Genomic DNA, 13,817 nt, shown 5'->3' with positions numbered 1-13,817 from the left:
GTCAATTATTCTTCTCCACCCCTTTCTCTGTTTTTGTTAATCAGGAGACAAAAATCAAAGTGTCTCTCATCTCGGCACGAGACAAAACAAAAGTGTCTCTCCACTCAACACGAGACAAAAGTAAAAATATCTCCTAAAATTTATTTATAAAATCAGAAATTGAGATCCAGCAAAAGGGGCTAAGATTCAACCCCCCATTCGCTTAGCCACTGATTACCATCAATTATAAATAGAGTTAAATACAATTTTGGTTCCTAAGGTATATGCCAAAATTTTTTTCGTCCTTAATCTTTTTTTCTGCATAAAATCATCATAAGATTTAACTTAGTTTTAAAACCGTCATTTGGATCGAAATAATTTTCTCTTTCTTCCCAAAATTTCAAGTTTCTATTCTTTTTCTTCTTCATCATCACATAACATTTCTTTTTTTTCTTCTTAATCACAGTACTAGGAACAACAACAATAAAATAAAAACAAAACCAATGTAATAAACATAAAAGCATAAGAACAAATTAGAATTGCAACAACAATGAAAACCAAAAAAGAAGAATGAAATTAGAAGAAGAACACAAGAAAGAATAACAATGAAATCAGAAGTGCAACAACAATGAAAACCAAAAAACAGAATTAGAATCATAAATACAACAATAATAAAATCAAAATTAGAATAAGAAGCAGGAGCAAAACAAATTAGAAGCATAATCGGAATCCTAGGATGGATCAGCGACGAGGACGCGAAGCGGCGGCGAGGTTAATAGCAGCGACGGCAGTGGCGAAGTACCACAGTGATGAGACACCCCTCTTCCTCTCCCTGGCCGTGCGTTTTCTCTCTCTTTCTCTCTTTGCGAGCTCCTCGACGACGACAAGGCGTGGCGGGCTCGCGTCTCCTATCTCCCTCGCGAGCTCTCTCTCCCTCTGGTTCTGATTTCCGACGGCGACGGTGTCTCCAAGCTTCGCCGGCGCCATCCCCCTTTTCCCCCTCTTCCTTTCTCTCCCCCCCGTCGCGTGAGTTGTGACTCCCTTCTCCCTCTCATCCTGTTTCTCTTTCTATTTTTTCTTTTATTTTTTTAATTTTATATTTTTAGTTAGGGGTAATTTTGTAATAAAATTTAAAATTTAAATAAAAGAATAATTTTAAAATCAAGTTAAATTTTAGGGACGAATTTATGTAAAAAAAGCTGGAGAAAAAAATTTTTGACCTATATCTTAGAGACAAAAATTATACTTAACCTTTATAAATACTATAATTTTTAAATATTTTTCAAAAAATAATTTTGACAAATTACTTATTAAGAGCAAAAGGTTTACCAAAACAAATTTCATTCTTTAAAAAGTTCAACACCTATGTTAGTAATACTTCCACAAATCCCCTAAGTAGAAGTGTGGATTGGATCCACATATTCGTAGTATTTATTTGAATATAATCTGAAAATTACGATAGCGATCCAATCTACAAAGCAATTGGATTGCGGATTTAATTTAGGTATTCGCATACCCAATTTCCATCTTGCGGATCTTCAAAAATAAATAAATAAATAAGTAAATATTTTTTTTATGTTTTATTTCAACTAATAATTATTATATATGTTGTATTATTTTATTTTTATTATTTAAAAAAATATGTTTAATAATATTTTAAAAATAAGCATATTTAAAAAAAATATTTTATTAACATTTTTTAATAAAAATAATTTTTTTATAGATATTTGTCATATATCCAAAATCTGATGTAATTTAATCTTCAAATGTGGGGATCAAATCCAAAATTAAAAATTATGAATATTTAATTTACCGATCCAATAATTTTATTATTAATCAAATAGAGATTTTAATCCTATTCAATTATACGATCTGATATGCCTTCACCCTAGGGGTGGAAATAGGCCAGCGGCCTGCCAGGGGCCTGTAGCCTGGCCTGATAGGAAATAGGTCCAGGTTCAGGCTATTGGGCCTGTCAGGCCGGCCTGAACCTGCAAATATATATAGAGTTTTATTATACTATACTAATAAAAATGTTTTTGGATACTAGGTGCAAATTACATGTTATTAAATTCTGTTTTCCTTTAATTTACAAACCTGAGCATGTGGCTGCTGAAAATGTTGAAAAAGTGAAGAATACATTGCAAGAAATATATGATGAATATGCTGAAAAGTGTCATGGTGAGACAATAATAAGTGGAGTTAACACTAATAGTCTAATTGCTTCTTCTAATGTGGTTAGTTCTGAAATTAGTGGAATCGATGAAATGTTGAATATGGTTCCAGAAAAAGAAGCCATTCATCCAACAAAATCATAATTAGAAGTTTATCTTGATGAGAGTGCTTACATTCCTGAAGGCAATTCTAAGTCTTTTAGTGATTTGGAGTGGTGGAAAAACAATAGCTTGAAATTCAAGGTTTTATCCAAAATGGCAGCGGACATATTAGCAATTCCTGTCTCAACTATCGCTTCAGAGTCTTCATTTAGTGTTGGAGGAATAGTTATTGATGAATATCGTTCTCGACTAAATCAAGAGTTCATTGAAGCTCTCATTTGTGGAGGAGATTGGCTTCGAAACAAGTATGATTTGAAAAAAAACCAAAGGTAAAAATCAACTTTCTAATATTTTTCTTTTTAACTAAGTATCTATGTTATAGAAAATATTTTCTCTTTTTAAATGTGAAAACATTGATATTGTTATGATTTGAGTAGTTAGAATAATAAAATTAAATTTTCATGATATATAAATGAGGTATCATATAATTTATACTAAGATTATGACCACAATTTTATTTTGAACATTCTCTTTTGTACTAATAAAAAAAATATTTGTTGCATTTATATTATTTAAAAATCTAATGATATGTGTATGTTTGCTTTTTTTTTTCAAGGTGTTGGAACAGAAAGATTAAATCACTTGCAAGCTTGGACGGTTAATCGATTAATTGTCCAACATTTCTTTTACTGGATTTTGATTTAAGTAGTTATTAGCTTTTATTTGATGTTATGTTTAGTTGGTTTGTTACAACTCTTGATATTGATGAACTTTTTTATTTTGATATGTTACATATTTTGGAAGTAGTCAAGTGAGAATATATTTATATATATTATCTTTTTTTTAATTACTAGTAGTTATTTATTGATATTTTGTCTTTATTTTGTATCAATATTATTCATAAATTTATTATTTTATATTTTATAATTTTAAAAATTAAATTATATCTTAAATTTAATTATTATTACAAAAAAAATAGACCTATTGACAGACTTCAGACTAGGCCAAATTTAACAACAGGGCAAGTTCAGTACTCACTAAAAAACTTATACCAGGCTACAGGTCAGGCTAAGGCCAATATACTCTATTACAGCCTGGCTTGTTAAGAGTAAAGTCTGGCCTGTTTTTACCCCTACTTCACCCTACTCACAACAAATGAATCGGAGGGAAAAGGGTGGAAGCCGCCAAATATTTGGCGGGGAAATTTCATGAAAAACTTTCGTATTCTTACTTATCTATTCCTTAGTTTCCGCCATTTCTTTTTCGCTACAATCAGGGTTTCTAAAGGGAGAGAAATAGGAATAGGGTTAGATGTCCTCGTTTATCAATTCTAGTCAATTTTCTCTGCAAATGGCAGAACCGATGTTAATCGATCTTGACGCCAAACTCCCTCCTTCCAAAGATCCAAAACCTAATCGACCCAGAAACGGTTGGAGTCGCAAGAAGGTTATCTCGATGTTGCAGAATCTGAAGACCGCTGAGGAGAAGCAAGCGTTCGTCGAATCGCTCGAAAAGGAGCTTGAAGGATTGTTCAGTTACTACAGGGAAGTGATGGATCAGAAGGTTAGCATTGAGCTTGGAGAGTGCGGTTCTAGAAACGGTGTTGTTGCTGCGCTTATGGAGGAGAGCGAGCTTCCGCTGTCGAAGCTTGTGGATGAGATTCATGACAAATTGAAGAATGGTGATAATGCTGCAGCGGTGGAGCAAGTGACTCACGCGTCTGTGAAGAGCAGCGTGCTTATGTTGGGACAGAGGATGATGTACGGTGTGGCCAATGCCGATGCTGATATATTAGAGGACCAATCCAAATCCTGTTTTTGGTGTTGGGAGGTGATTGATGATTCTTTAGATACTATTCAGCGTTATTCGTAGAACTGTGTTAATGTAGAATATGATTCTTTATAGTAGTGTGAAATTTTCAAATACCTAGAGATTTCTTACTATGATCCATTATCTTCTTCTAGAATTTTCTTTGAGAAGGTAATGGATGTTTATGGAGACAAGGTGGTCCATATTGAACATGGAATGGACTACAACAAGAATTATCTTCTTGCTCCAAAAGCATCTAAAGGATTTTGATATGAAAGGCAGTATATATCGCAAATTGATAATTCAAGTTTATACGAAATATAGGTTATTTTTTATGGAATATCTGTCTGTTGATTAATTTGCTATTGGGTAATTTGTAGACCAGGGATATGAAATTGATTCCCAAATCTGTTCGAGGACAGTTTGTCGTTCGGCGTACTTGCAGGAAAAGAATACATGAGAGGATAACAGCTGTCTCTGGTATTGTGTTTCCTTGAGTCATTTTATGTAATTCATAGGCTACAAGGGCTACATTGTGCATGTTAATTCAAAAATTACAATTATTGATATTTATGCCAGTGTTTGTTCTGTTTGGCCATTTTCTAGACATTTTTCTTGAGTTCAGTGAAAGGGGTAATTTCCAGTATACTGTGTATATTTGACTTGCACCACATTTCAGAAATGATATCCTCAATGAAGAATCTAGAGAGTGAGCGAAATTACAATAAAGGAATATTGAAGGCATCAACAAAGCTTGGTAAAGCTATTACTGAGGCAGATATCCGTTTGTTAGTGGATGGATTGTTTCAGAAAAACAGCATAGACATGTACGTCATTACATAATATGTTTCCCTGTTATATTGGATATATAAATTTACTTGATCTGATTTATTTGAATGATATTTCTAGGGATAAGAAGAAAGCAAACCTAGAAGAAAAATTGCTTGTTAAGCAGCTGGAAAGAAATAGGAGGGAAAGTGAGAAAGAGAAAGAAAGCATGACCAGTGAAATGAAAAGAGAAATGCAGCCTGGAGTAAGTTTTGTTTGAACCATTTTTTTGTACTTTTGTAGTGTTAATATTGAAATTGCTTATTTCTTGTCGTTGTTTATAGTCAGTATTTAGAAATATCAGCTAGCGCTCATTTGAGTTGAAAATTTATATTGCCAAAGAAAAATAGATAAAAAAAGGAAAGGTGAAAATGCAATAAAGCATCTGCAGGAGGTTTAGTACGATTTGCGTTTAACTTCTTGGCGCTACTACTTTACTAGGATTGTTTGTCACCTTTTAGAATATTTGTTATAACTTGCGGTGGTTAAATATGTTTTTCCCCCTAAGCTTTAGTATGCAGTAAAATGATTTCACCTTCTGATTACTAGAGATTGTTTTCTCTGTGCACTTTTTTGCAGGAATTAGATTCGAAATTGTTGCAAGGTGAAGCACAAAATGATGAGAAAAGTGGTGAAAAGAGGAAACAGCAAAAGCAGGCAGATGAAGCAGTAAAGAGTCAACGTCGCCGAGAGAAAGAAGAAGCTGAACTGAAAAAGAAGCGTTCTATACAAAAGCAAGCCTCACTCATGGAACGTTTTCTTAAAAGAACTAAAACTGATAGTAACCCTGCATTTCAGAATGATGATGTCCCACCCAAAGAAATTGCACCTGATTTGTCTAGTAATAAGAGTGAAAGTGTGACTGACTCAGCTACTCTTTCAATGGATAGTACTTTTGCATCAAGTAGTGAAATTGTGCTTGAGAATATTCGCAAGTAAGTTTTTTCTCTTCTTTTCCTTTGGGTTTAGTCTTTAACCAAGTTGTTTGTAGGTCTCAGGAGAAAAAAATCTGACTTTGCAGGTTACACTTTTCAACATGGCGCAATTTAGGTCAGTTAATTAGGTCAAACAGAAAACAAAGATGGGGTTTACGTCAAAAACCCAGGACTGAGATTTTTAAGGAACTTAAGCTGACGGGTTCTAAATCTGATGCTAATTATGATGAGTTGGACATGGAAGGACTTGAAGACAGACCGGGAGAATGCAGTTCTGATATTGGATCATCCCCAATGAATGTAGATAGTTCACCTCCTGAGGCTAAGAAGTACTCTCGGGCAAAACAATTATTGCAGTTTGATAAAGCTCATAGACCTGCCTTTTATGGTATCTGGCCCACAAAAAGGTTAGATTATGCTCGAGTAGATTTTGGGGTTAGTGCTATGTGTACTTAAAGCCCTTTACTGGTCATCACTATTAAACCCTCATTTGTTGATTAAATTCTTGAATTTGCTTATTTGTTGAAATATATATTTGTAGTAATGCTGTTGGACCACGCCATCCTTTAAGAAAGGACCCAATCCTGGATTATGATGCCAACAGCGATGAGGAATGGGAAGAGGTGCATTGAATTTTTGTATTTAAGTTGATGAAATATCAAATGGATTCCACCTGCTAACGTGCATAATTTTCCAGGAGGAACCTGGTGAAAGTCTTTCAGATTGTGACAAAGATGAAGATGAATCTCCAGAGGACTGTCCCAAATCTGATGAAGAAAGTGAAGATGGGTTTTTTGTACCTGACGGATATCTCTCAGAAGATGAGGTAGAGGCTGTGCTATTGTTGTACTGAATTTGCATTTGTTATGTTTCGAATTCAGTGATTCCAATTTGGACCTTTGGTATGTTCCTATATGCCTGAGCGTCATTAACTCTGTTTATTCATATGTAGGGTGCACAAGCGGAAGGAATGGAAATTGACATTGAAACTGAGGGGGTTGATAGCACGCCAAGCAGTAAGGATGACAGTGAAAACGAGGAGTTTTATGCATTACTTCGACATCAGAAATATTTAAACAGTTTGACAGAGCATGCTCTTCGAAAAAATCAACCGTTGATTATAACAAATTTGACTCATAACCAGGGTCTGTTATTGGATCGAAGTCTAAGTGGAACTCCTAAACAGGAGCAAACGTTCTTGCAGGCCTTGAGTATGTGTGTAATACCTGGTGGCTCATATATAGAAATATCTATAGAGAAAGTGCAAGATGAGGACCACGAAACCTCTCTCCCTAATGATAAAGGTGGTGCTACTCCTTTGTCTGATATGGCTCCTATACTGGACTCAGACCTACCAATAATTGTAAGCTGCACGGGTTTCATTACTAACTTGTATCTCTTAGGGATTGCTTTTGCAAGACTGCTCTTTATTTTTTTTGTGATAAATTTTTAGCTTGATATTATGCTGCAGTATGCATATTTTATCATCTTACAGGGTAAGGCTATTTTTCTAGGTTACTACTATTCAGAATTGTTCTCAGAGCATAAATAAAGTGTTAGGGTCTTTGCAACAGAAATTCCCATCTGTCTCAAAGTCCCTACTAAAGAATAAAGTGCGTGAAGTATCAGACTATGTTGATAACCGCTGGCAGGTATGTGAGCTTGAAGATTCCATAATCTACTAATTGCTGGCTCAAATGATTCCTTTCCTTTCATACAGTGCTGTATTGAGTCTATTGGTGTGATACATTTTACTTTATGGTCGATCTCATGTTTGTATCTTAAAATCATGTTCTAACTTTAATCCAGGTGAAGAAGGAAGTTTTACTTAAGCTTGGTTTGCCTGTTAACCCTGGTATGCAATTTTGATTTTCCCACTCATTTACCCAAATTTTGATTTAGTTTTCCTTCATCTAAATTAAATGTATATATGAAGATGCAGAAAAGAGAAGCATTGCTGCATTTTTCTTCAAAAGATGCTTGCCACCTGTGGATGGAAGTATGAGACCTGGTGAAATTTCACCAATATCATCCCTGAAATCACATTCTGGCAGTAATCAAGAACAACAGCAGAGTTCGTACAACATCTAGTCCAATGATGTCATTACCTAATGGCATTTCTGCTCCTTTCAGATTTATGTTTATATTTTTGTGAAGGTTGGAGGTGTTAGGGGTTGTGTTTAATGATTCATTAAGCTAGTTTCTGATTACTGTTTGTCGATACTGTCTGCTTTTTCTGTTTGTGTGGCATTCACAGAACTGTCAAGTGACTACATTATACTGAAACAGCGCAAGTCTAGTTGCGCCATCTTGGGAGTCTCTTATTATGCTATATGAAATCCAAAGCTGTATTGTATAATAGCACCATGCTATAAGCTGGACTGTAAAACCGAGAAAGAAGTCAACACCTCCAGTACAATCGGCCCTTTCGTTGACTATATTTGTCTTACACTATTTTGTGTTTTGGACTTTGGTAGCTGATGAGATCAAATGAAATTGAGATGTTTCTGATTTGAAAAAGAAAATCTAGATGTCAGCAAAACATTGACTAGTTGCTTCTTGCCTGCTTGATTTTTCTCTTTCTATTTTATTATTTCTTGTTCTCAAGAATTTATAAAGAAATAAAAACATAAATTCAGAGCACAAGAATTATCCTTTTTTTTAATCAAAATTTTAAATGCATGAAAATGGACATCAAATAAGCTTTGGTATTAATACGGTATAAATCTTCTAAATTACATGTTATGAATACGTCACTATGACAGTGAATTTCATTACCCCTCCCCCACACAAAAAAATGTAAACGATTGATAGTAAATACTTTTGATCGTTCTATTTTAGATTGGAATGCATGATCGATCACATTACAATTTCAAATTCTTATGATTCAATAGGCTTAGATGCCTAACTCAGTCACCTCAAATACAAGTAGTAACAGTAAGTAACCTTGTTGCATATCTCTTTAACCAATCCAACAACATAACACATGTAGAACTGCAGAGCCCTAGACTCTGCTTTGGGCATTCTCAGGAACAAGTGGTTGTGACTGGTATTACATGATCTCTTTGATGACTTCAATTCTAAAGAGGTGTATATATTAGTCGAACCCTCAAGTTTCAACCAATTTTTTGACTGTGGTGACCTCACAAAAATAAATCTATAATTAGGATCATTCAAAGAAAGCTTTGTCAAGGAGAGTAAATAGTGAGTACTAGTGAACCCTTCCAACCAGTGTTGTTAAGCACTTCTCGTTTTGCCGATAGCGTATGCCAACAACAATGGGATCGAAACACCATACCCCAGGAAATGGAGCACAGGGTTCATGTCATAAGCTTTTGTCAGAGTTCTGCAATTCTGTAACAGAATAGTGAAAAGTGACAAAATGAGCGAAGGCTAGAACAAATAGGAAAACAAAAAACAATAGCCAAAAAACAGTTAAGCCTTACCATAAAATGCTTCATACAAATCACCAAGCACACCACAAATAGAAGCTTCCGAGTCCGTCGGTTGCATCTTCTACTGTTCAAATCAATATCATCTTTTTTCTTCCCCGAAGACTCTAACATGTGCTCCCGGTAAATCGCTCTTTCAGCCGTCAGTGCACTTGTCACTAAAATTGCAGGCAAAACCACGAATAATAGATGGGGAAGAACCACCACCATGATATCCGGAAATCCAACATACTCATGCTGCCCCTTTCTATCAGAAGTCTCAATAACCCAGCCTCTAAAGGTCATGTATCCTTTCCTTTTAGCTTCGGTAAAAATATACCCCATAAACCAGGGAAACAATATAAGATAGAATAGGTATCCTACCCAACAGAACCACAACGTGTGAACCCTACAGAGCTCTTGGAGAATCCATAAAACACCACTTATGAGCCCTTTACTGGTGAGGAAGTTCTTGTAAGTGTATATCTTCTTTGGAAAAACAAGAAGAGCTTTTGGAAGAAGAAGAATGAAGAACATAGCATAAAGAGCAGACCAGAATAACGGGAAATATAGTGCAGCCCATTGACATCCCATGACCAAAAACTCCTTCCAGCTCCAAGAAAACTTGAAATTGTGACCATTAATGGAAAATGGCCTTAATTCACTTAAAGTTGATCTGCCCATGTTGTCTTTTGCTTCAATTTGAAGCCAATACCTATCAGGAGAAGCATCCTCATAGGCTTTGTAATTCCATGGAGCAACATAGAGGCTCTCCCTGGAAGCCTCGTCAGCATGCTTATTCATTTTCGCTTCTGCCACTAAAACAAGACTTCCAGATTGCAAATCATAGACCCTAGCCATAACAGACACCATTGGAGAATCAGAAAACACCAGAGATCTAATTGTCTCATAAGACGAAAGGGCCACATTTCGACATTCATAGTTGTGATGGGATAATGATGTCGACATGAAACGGGAGTCTAAAGGAAAAGTGGGTAATATAATCACATCTTTGGCTCCTGACTTGAAATTGAGATCAACGAATGAAACATGGCCTCTATCAATGGCTAAAATTCGCATGGCTCTATTCCATCTCCAATCACCCATCTCCCACTCCCAAAACTCCTGAATTGGTGGAACTTCTGATGAACAATTTACATTACTTCGAAAAGAACTCCGATGCATGTTAGTCTGAAACAGCTTCTGGAAAGGTAGAAACTGATTACCCAACAGATGGTGTCGCTTTAAGTTCTTACCAAATTTGATATGGAGATGCCCACACAGGTAAGCTGAGATGGAATGCTTTAGGAAAACATCTTCCATCGTCCTTCCAGAACCAGACGGTGCGGAAAATGAGAGTGGAAAATGCCCAAAGGCGATTTTGGTAACAGGTTTTTCTGACTGAGAATCCCAGCGTGAGAGTTCCAAGTCTAAATCACTTAGTAATTGGTCTGTGGGATGCCCAAAAAGATTGGTTGGACCTCGTAAGCCAGTCAACATTGTGGTGTCCAACCCAACAAAGAGATGTTTCCGCTCTGGCGTCTGTGTCGTAGTATGCAAGCATGCATGAATAAACAAGGGAAAACTATATATATACATATACATATAATTCAACCATGGTTGACTCAGCAGTGTTACTGACAAGGAGAGGATTTCTAAATTGACAGAAGAACATACAATCCACCAAAATGATAGAAGGGAAAAGGAATCATTTCATGATTTTCAATTTAATAGAATGACATATAATTCAATATGAGCAAATGAATGAGCCAGTAAGCTGACCTCAAGGGTAACACTATTGACACTCCCAGTCCTGCCCAACTGCCCATTGATGCTGAGCTTAGAAAAAAAATCGAACGAACCTCCAACATCAGGTACACCGAAATTATCATGATTGCCTCTCAGGTCAAAGAACAAGTTCTTGTCAATCCCACTCCTCTGAATAACACTGTCCATCACAGTCTTGTATTCCATCCACTCATCCTCATTTTGCTTCATTGTTAATAAGTCCTTGCTTTTTCCATCTGGACAGTGGCAAATTCAACATAACACAATAAACAACATTAAAATAAAATCCTAACAACACCCTCGTTGAAACATGAAAAATGCTAATAAATTCAGATGATTATCATGTATGAAATTAACATAATTACATAACATTGTTTACAACATCAGCATAGCATGTCATATAACAACACCACACATAGAAAAAACATCATCTTCGGTCATTGAAACATGAAAAATCGAAACTTTGACACATAGTGACAGTGTTCATAGAGAGAGAAAAACACAGACATACCAGTAAGATCACCAGTGATGAGGACCAAGGAGGGGTTGATGAAGGAAAGTGCGGGTCCCACGAGGTCATGGAAATCGATGGCTCTGTCAGGATGGTGAACACTGAAATGGAGGTCGGAGAATTGAACCACCCAAAGCACAGAATCATGGGCACCTTTTGTTTGAATCACCCTTTCTTCTGTTTTGCTTCCATTGCCAGCAGTTGTTGGAGTGTAGAAGGAGATGAAACAGAGAATCACAAGAAGGAGGAGGTTCATGTTCCTTCTTCGTGGAAGGTGAAATCGTGTTACCCTTCTCTGATTTTGGTTTTGATTCCGGAATTTTTTTTTTTTTTTTTAACGTGGGAAAAATTGACTTTGGGCAAAGCAAGTTGATGAAGTAGTCCAAAACCCTTAATTTGGTTCATGAAAAGCAATGTGATGTAGTGAAAACAGGTTATATTCTAAATTAAGCAAAATATATTTGTATTATTGATTAAATATTTAGATTTTATCATGTTAATTCCAAAATATTGAATATATATATATATATATATATATAATTTAAACTAATCAAATAAAATTAATTAACATAATTTAGAGTAGTTTTATAATAACTATATAAGGCCATAAATAAAAGACAAATGATTTTTCAATAAATAAAGAAATTAGAGGATGTTTAAAGAGTCATATTAAAATGATCAGTTATTTGTTTAATATTTAGTTATTTACATACTATTAGTTAAGGAATTTAGTTTAAGATAATGTACAATTTTCTTAAAACTGAAATAACTTACTTTTGAACAGAAATATAACCAAAGTATACTCTTTTTTTTTGTCATGGCAAATATATGTGTAAGTTTTTGGTATAGCAATTCACTTCTTAATTGTGTTGTCCCTTTTTTTATTTGTATCCTCTAAAGTTTGAATTTAACTTTAGAGAGTAAAGTGTGATCTCTCACAATTGATTTCATAAGTGGGACTAAGAATAAATATGAAAGAGAAACTATTCAAAAATAGAAGATCACACTTTATTCTCTAAAGTGAAATTTAAACTTTAGATAATCTAAATCCTCCTTTTTGGTGTTGTTCATTTCGAGTGTGTTAATTTTTGGGATCGATAAGTCATCATTGTTGGTTCAAAATTATGCAAAAATGCCCAAGTGAAAGCTCAAATTAAGCATACTTTTCTCTAGCTTCGGGATCATATATTTAAAATTTAAATTCTAACCAAGTTGGGTTGGTCTAGTAGTTAGTTCACTAGTCCGCTTAAGTAAGTTTTGGGGGTTCGAATTTCGCCTTATGCATGCAGCAACCCATTGGCGAGCGACAAATCCTTAAATGGAGCTCAGTATCGCGATAGATTAGTTCTTGACCTGTCGAATTGGGGATACCGTGAGAAACCAAAAAAGACCTTTGTATTTAGCAAATGACTTATAGACTGCATTTGAATTTTTGTAGCAACATTTAAATAAATATTTAAAAAATGTACAAAAAAAATTGAAAACAAAATTTGCTCTCCAGATTTTTTTTTAACTTTTCAAAAAAATTTGGTTATTCACAATAATTTCTTTAAAAAAAAATCACTTAATATAAAATTACCAATTTTTGAAATAAAAATATCTTATTTTTCTAATGATACTTGCAAAAAATTATATCAAAATATGATCTAAACAATATTTTTTGTTAATATATATATTTAATACCTAATTCTATTTTGTCGTATTTTTTAATTTTTTGAAGACTTATTTATCATTAATTAATATTTTTTGAAATTATTTTTGTCAACATTGTGAATTTTTCGAATACTATTTGAGTAGTTTACTTTTAATTGTTATATATAATATTTTTTATTAGAGATCATATTTCAAAAGAAAATGAAAAAAATGCTTCAAACTTAATTTTCAATTATCATATTTATAGTTAGAAAAAAATAATTTTTATGTACTACTATTAGTATAAAAAAATTTATATATCATAAAAATAACAAAATTTTAAATTGACTAATTAAAAAATTATTAAATTTATGAATATAATTAGATGATAATGTAAAATTTTTTGTACGGTCAATATATCGAAATAAAACTCTTACAAAATACTAAAATTGGTAAACGAAAATCTTTTAATAAACGCATTGTAAGTGAATAGTGATCAACCTAATTCGATATTAGGGTAGCCTATGACAAGTGAAGGGGAAAAAAAGTCAAAGAATCAGTCAGGACAAATCGGCACACTTTCGGCTTTTGATAAGTTTTTTGTTTCGTTTTTTTAACTCTAGAAACT

General features: G+C 34.2%; 2 protein-coding genes across 3 annotated transcripts; one reads left to right on the top strand and one right to left on the bottom strand.

The window, feature by feature from the left end:
- Positions 1-3,446: 3,446 nt before the first annotated feature.
- Positions 3,447-8,352, top strand: LOC107486105 (chromatin assembly factor 1 subunit FAS1). Of its 2 annotated transcripts, none has more exons than XM_016106657.3 (12): positions 3,447-4,085; positions 4,445-4,544; positions 4,744-4,891; positions 4,974-5,097; positions 5,472-5,827; positions 5,914-6,234; positions 6,369-6,450; positions 6,525-6,653; positions 6,780-7,190; positions 7,342-7,479; positions 7,637-7,682; positions 7,764-8,352. In XM_016106657.3, exons 1-12 carry the CDS (start codon positions 3,567-3,569, stop codon positions 7,916-7,918), a joined length of 2,529 nt encoding a protein of 842 aa, XP_015962143.1. In that variant the 5' UTR covers positions 3,447-3,566; the 3' UTR covers positions 7,919-8,352. The 2 variants fall into 2 exon arrangements, with proteins under 2 accessions (XP_015962143.1, XP_015962144.1); XM_016106658.3 differs by having other exon boundaries at positions 3,458-4,085; positions 7,770-8,352.
- A 163-nt stretch (positions 8,353-8,515) lies between these two features.
- Positions 8,516-11,917, bottom strand: LOC107486107 (putative metallophosphoesterase At3g03305). Its single transcript, XM_016106659.3, has 4 exons — positions 11,558-11,917; positions 11,041-11,282; positions 9,274-10,800; positions 8,516-9,181 (listed from the first exon to the last, which is right to left on the bottom strand). The coding sequence occupies exons 1-4, from the start codon at positions 11,811-11,813 to the stop codon at positions 9,065-9,067; spliced, it is 2,142 nt and encodes a 713-aa protein (XP_015962145.1). The 5' UTR covers positions 11,814-11,917; the 3' UTR covers positions 8,516-9,064.
- Positions 11,918-13,817: the final 1,900 nt, after the last annotated feature.

The sequence above is a fragment of the Arachis duranensis genome, chromosome 4, assembly GCF_000817695.3.
Source record: "Arachis duranensis cultivar V14167 chromosome 4, aradu.V14167.gnm2.J7QH, whole genome shotgun sequence".
Taxonomy (NCBI): Eukaryota; Viridiplantae; Streptophyta; class Magnoliopsida; order Fabales; family Fabaceae; genus Arachis; species Arachis duranensis.
Note: the sequence above shows the minus strand (reverse complement) of the source record. Positions and strands in the feature narration are given on the sequence as shown.

Bases quoted from the DNA above. Each gene is read 5' to 3' on its own strand.
- LOC107486105 (XM_016106657.3), top strand. From the start codon at position 3,567: ATGTCCTCGTTTATCAATTCTAGTCAATTTTCTCTGCAAATGGCAGAA. The intron at 4,545-4,743 runs GTATTGTGTTTC...ACCACATTTCAG, and splicing joins GAGGATAACAGCTGTCTCTG to AAATGATATCCTCAATGAAG. The intron at 5,828-5,913 runs GTAAGTTTTTTC...CTGACTTTGCAG, and splicing joins GTGCTTGAGAATATTCGCAA to GTTACACTTTTCAACATGGC.
- LOC107486107 (XM_016106659.3), bottom strand. From the start codon at position 11,813: ATGAACCTCCTCCTTCTTGTGATTCTCTGTTTCATCTCCTTCTACACT. The intron at 11,283-11,557 runs GTATGTCTGTGT...GCCACTGTCCAG, and splicing joins CATCACTGGTGATCTTACTG to ATGGAAAAAGCAAGGACTTA. The intron at 10,801-11,040 runs GTCAGCTTACTG...ACTACGACACAG, and splicing joins TCAATAGTGTTACCCTTGAG to ACGCCAGAGCGGAAACATCT.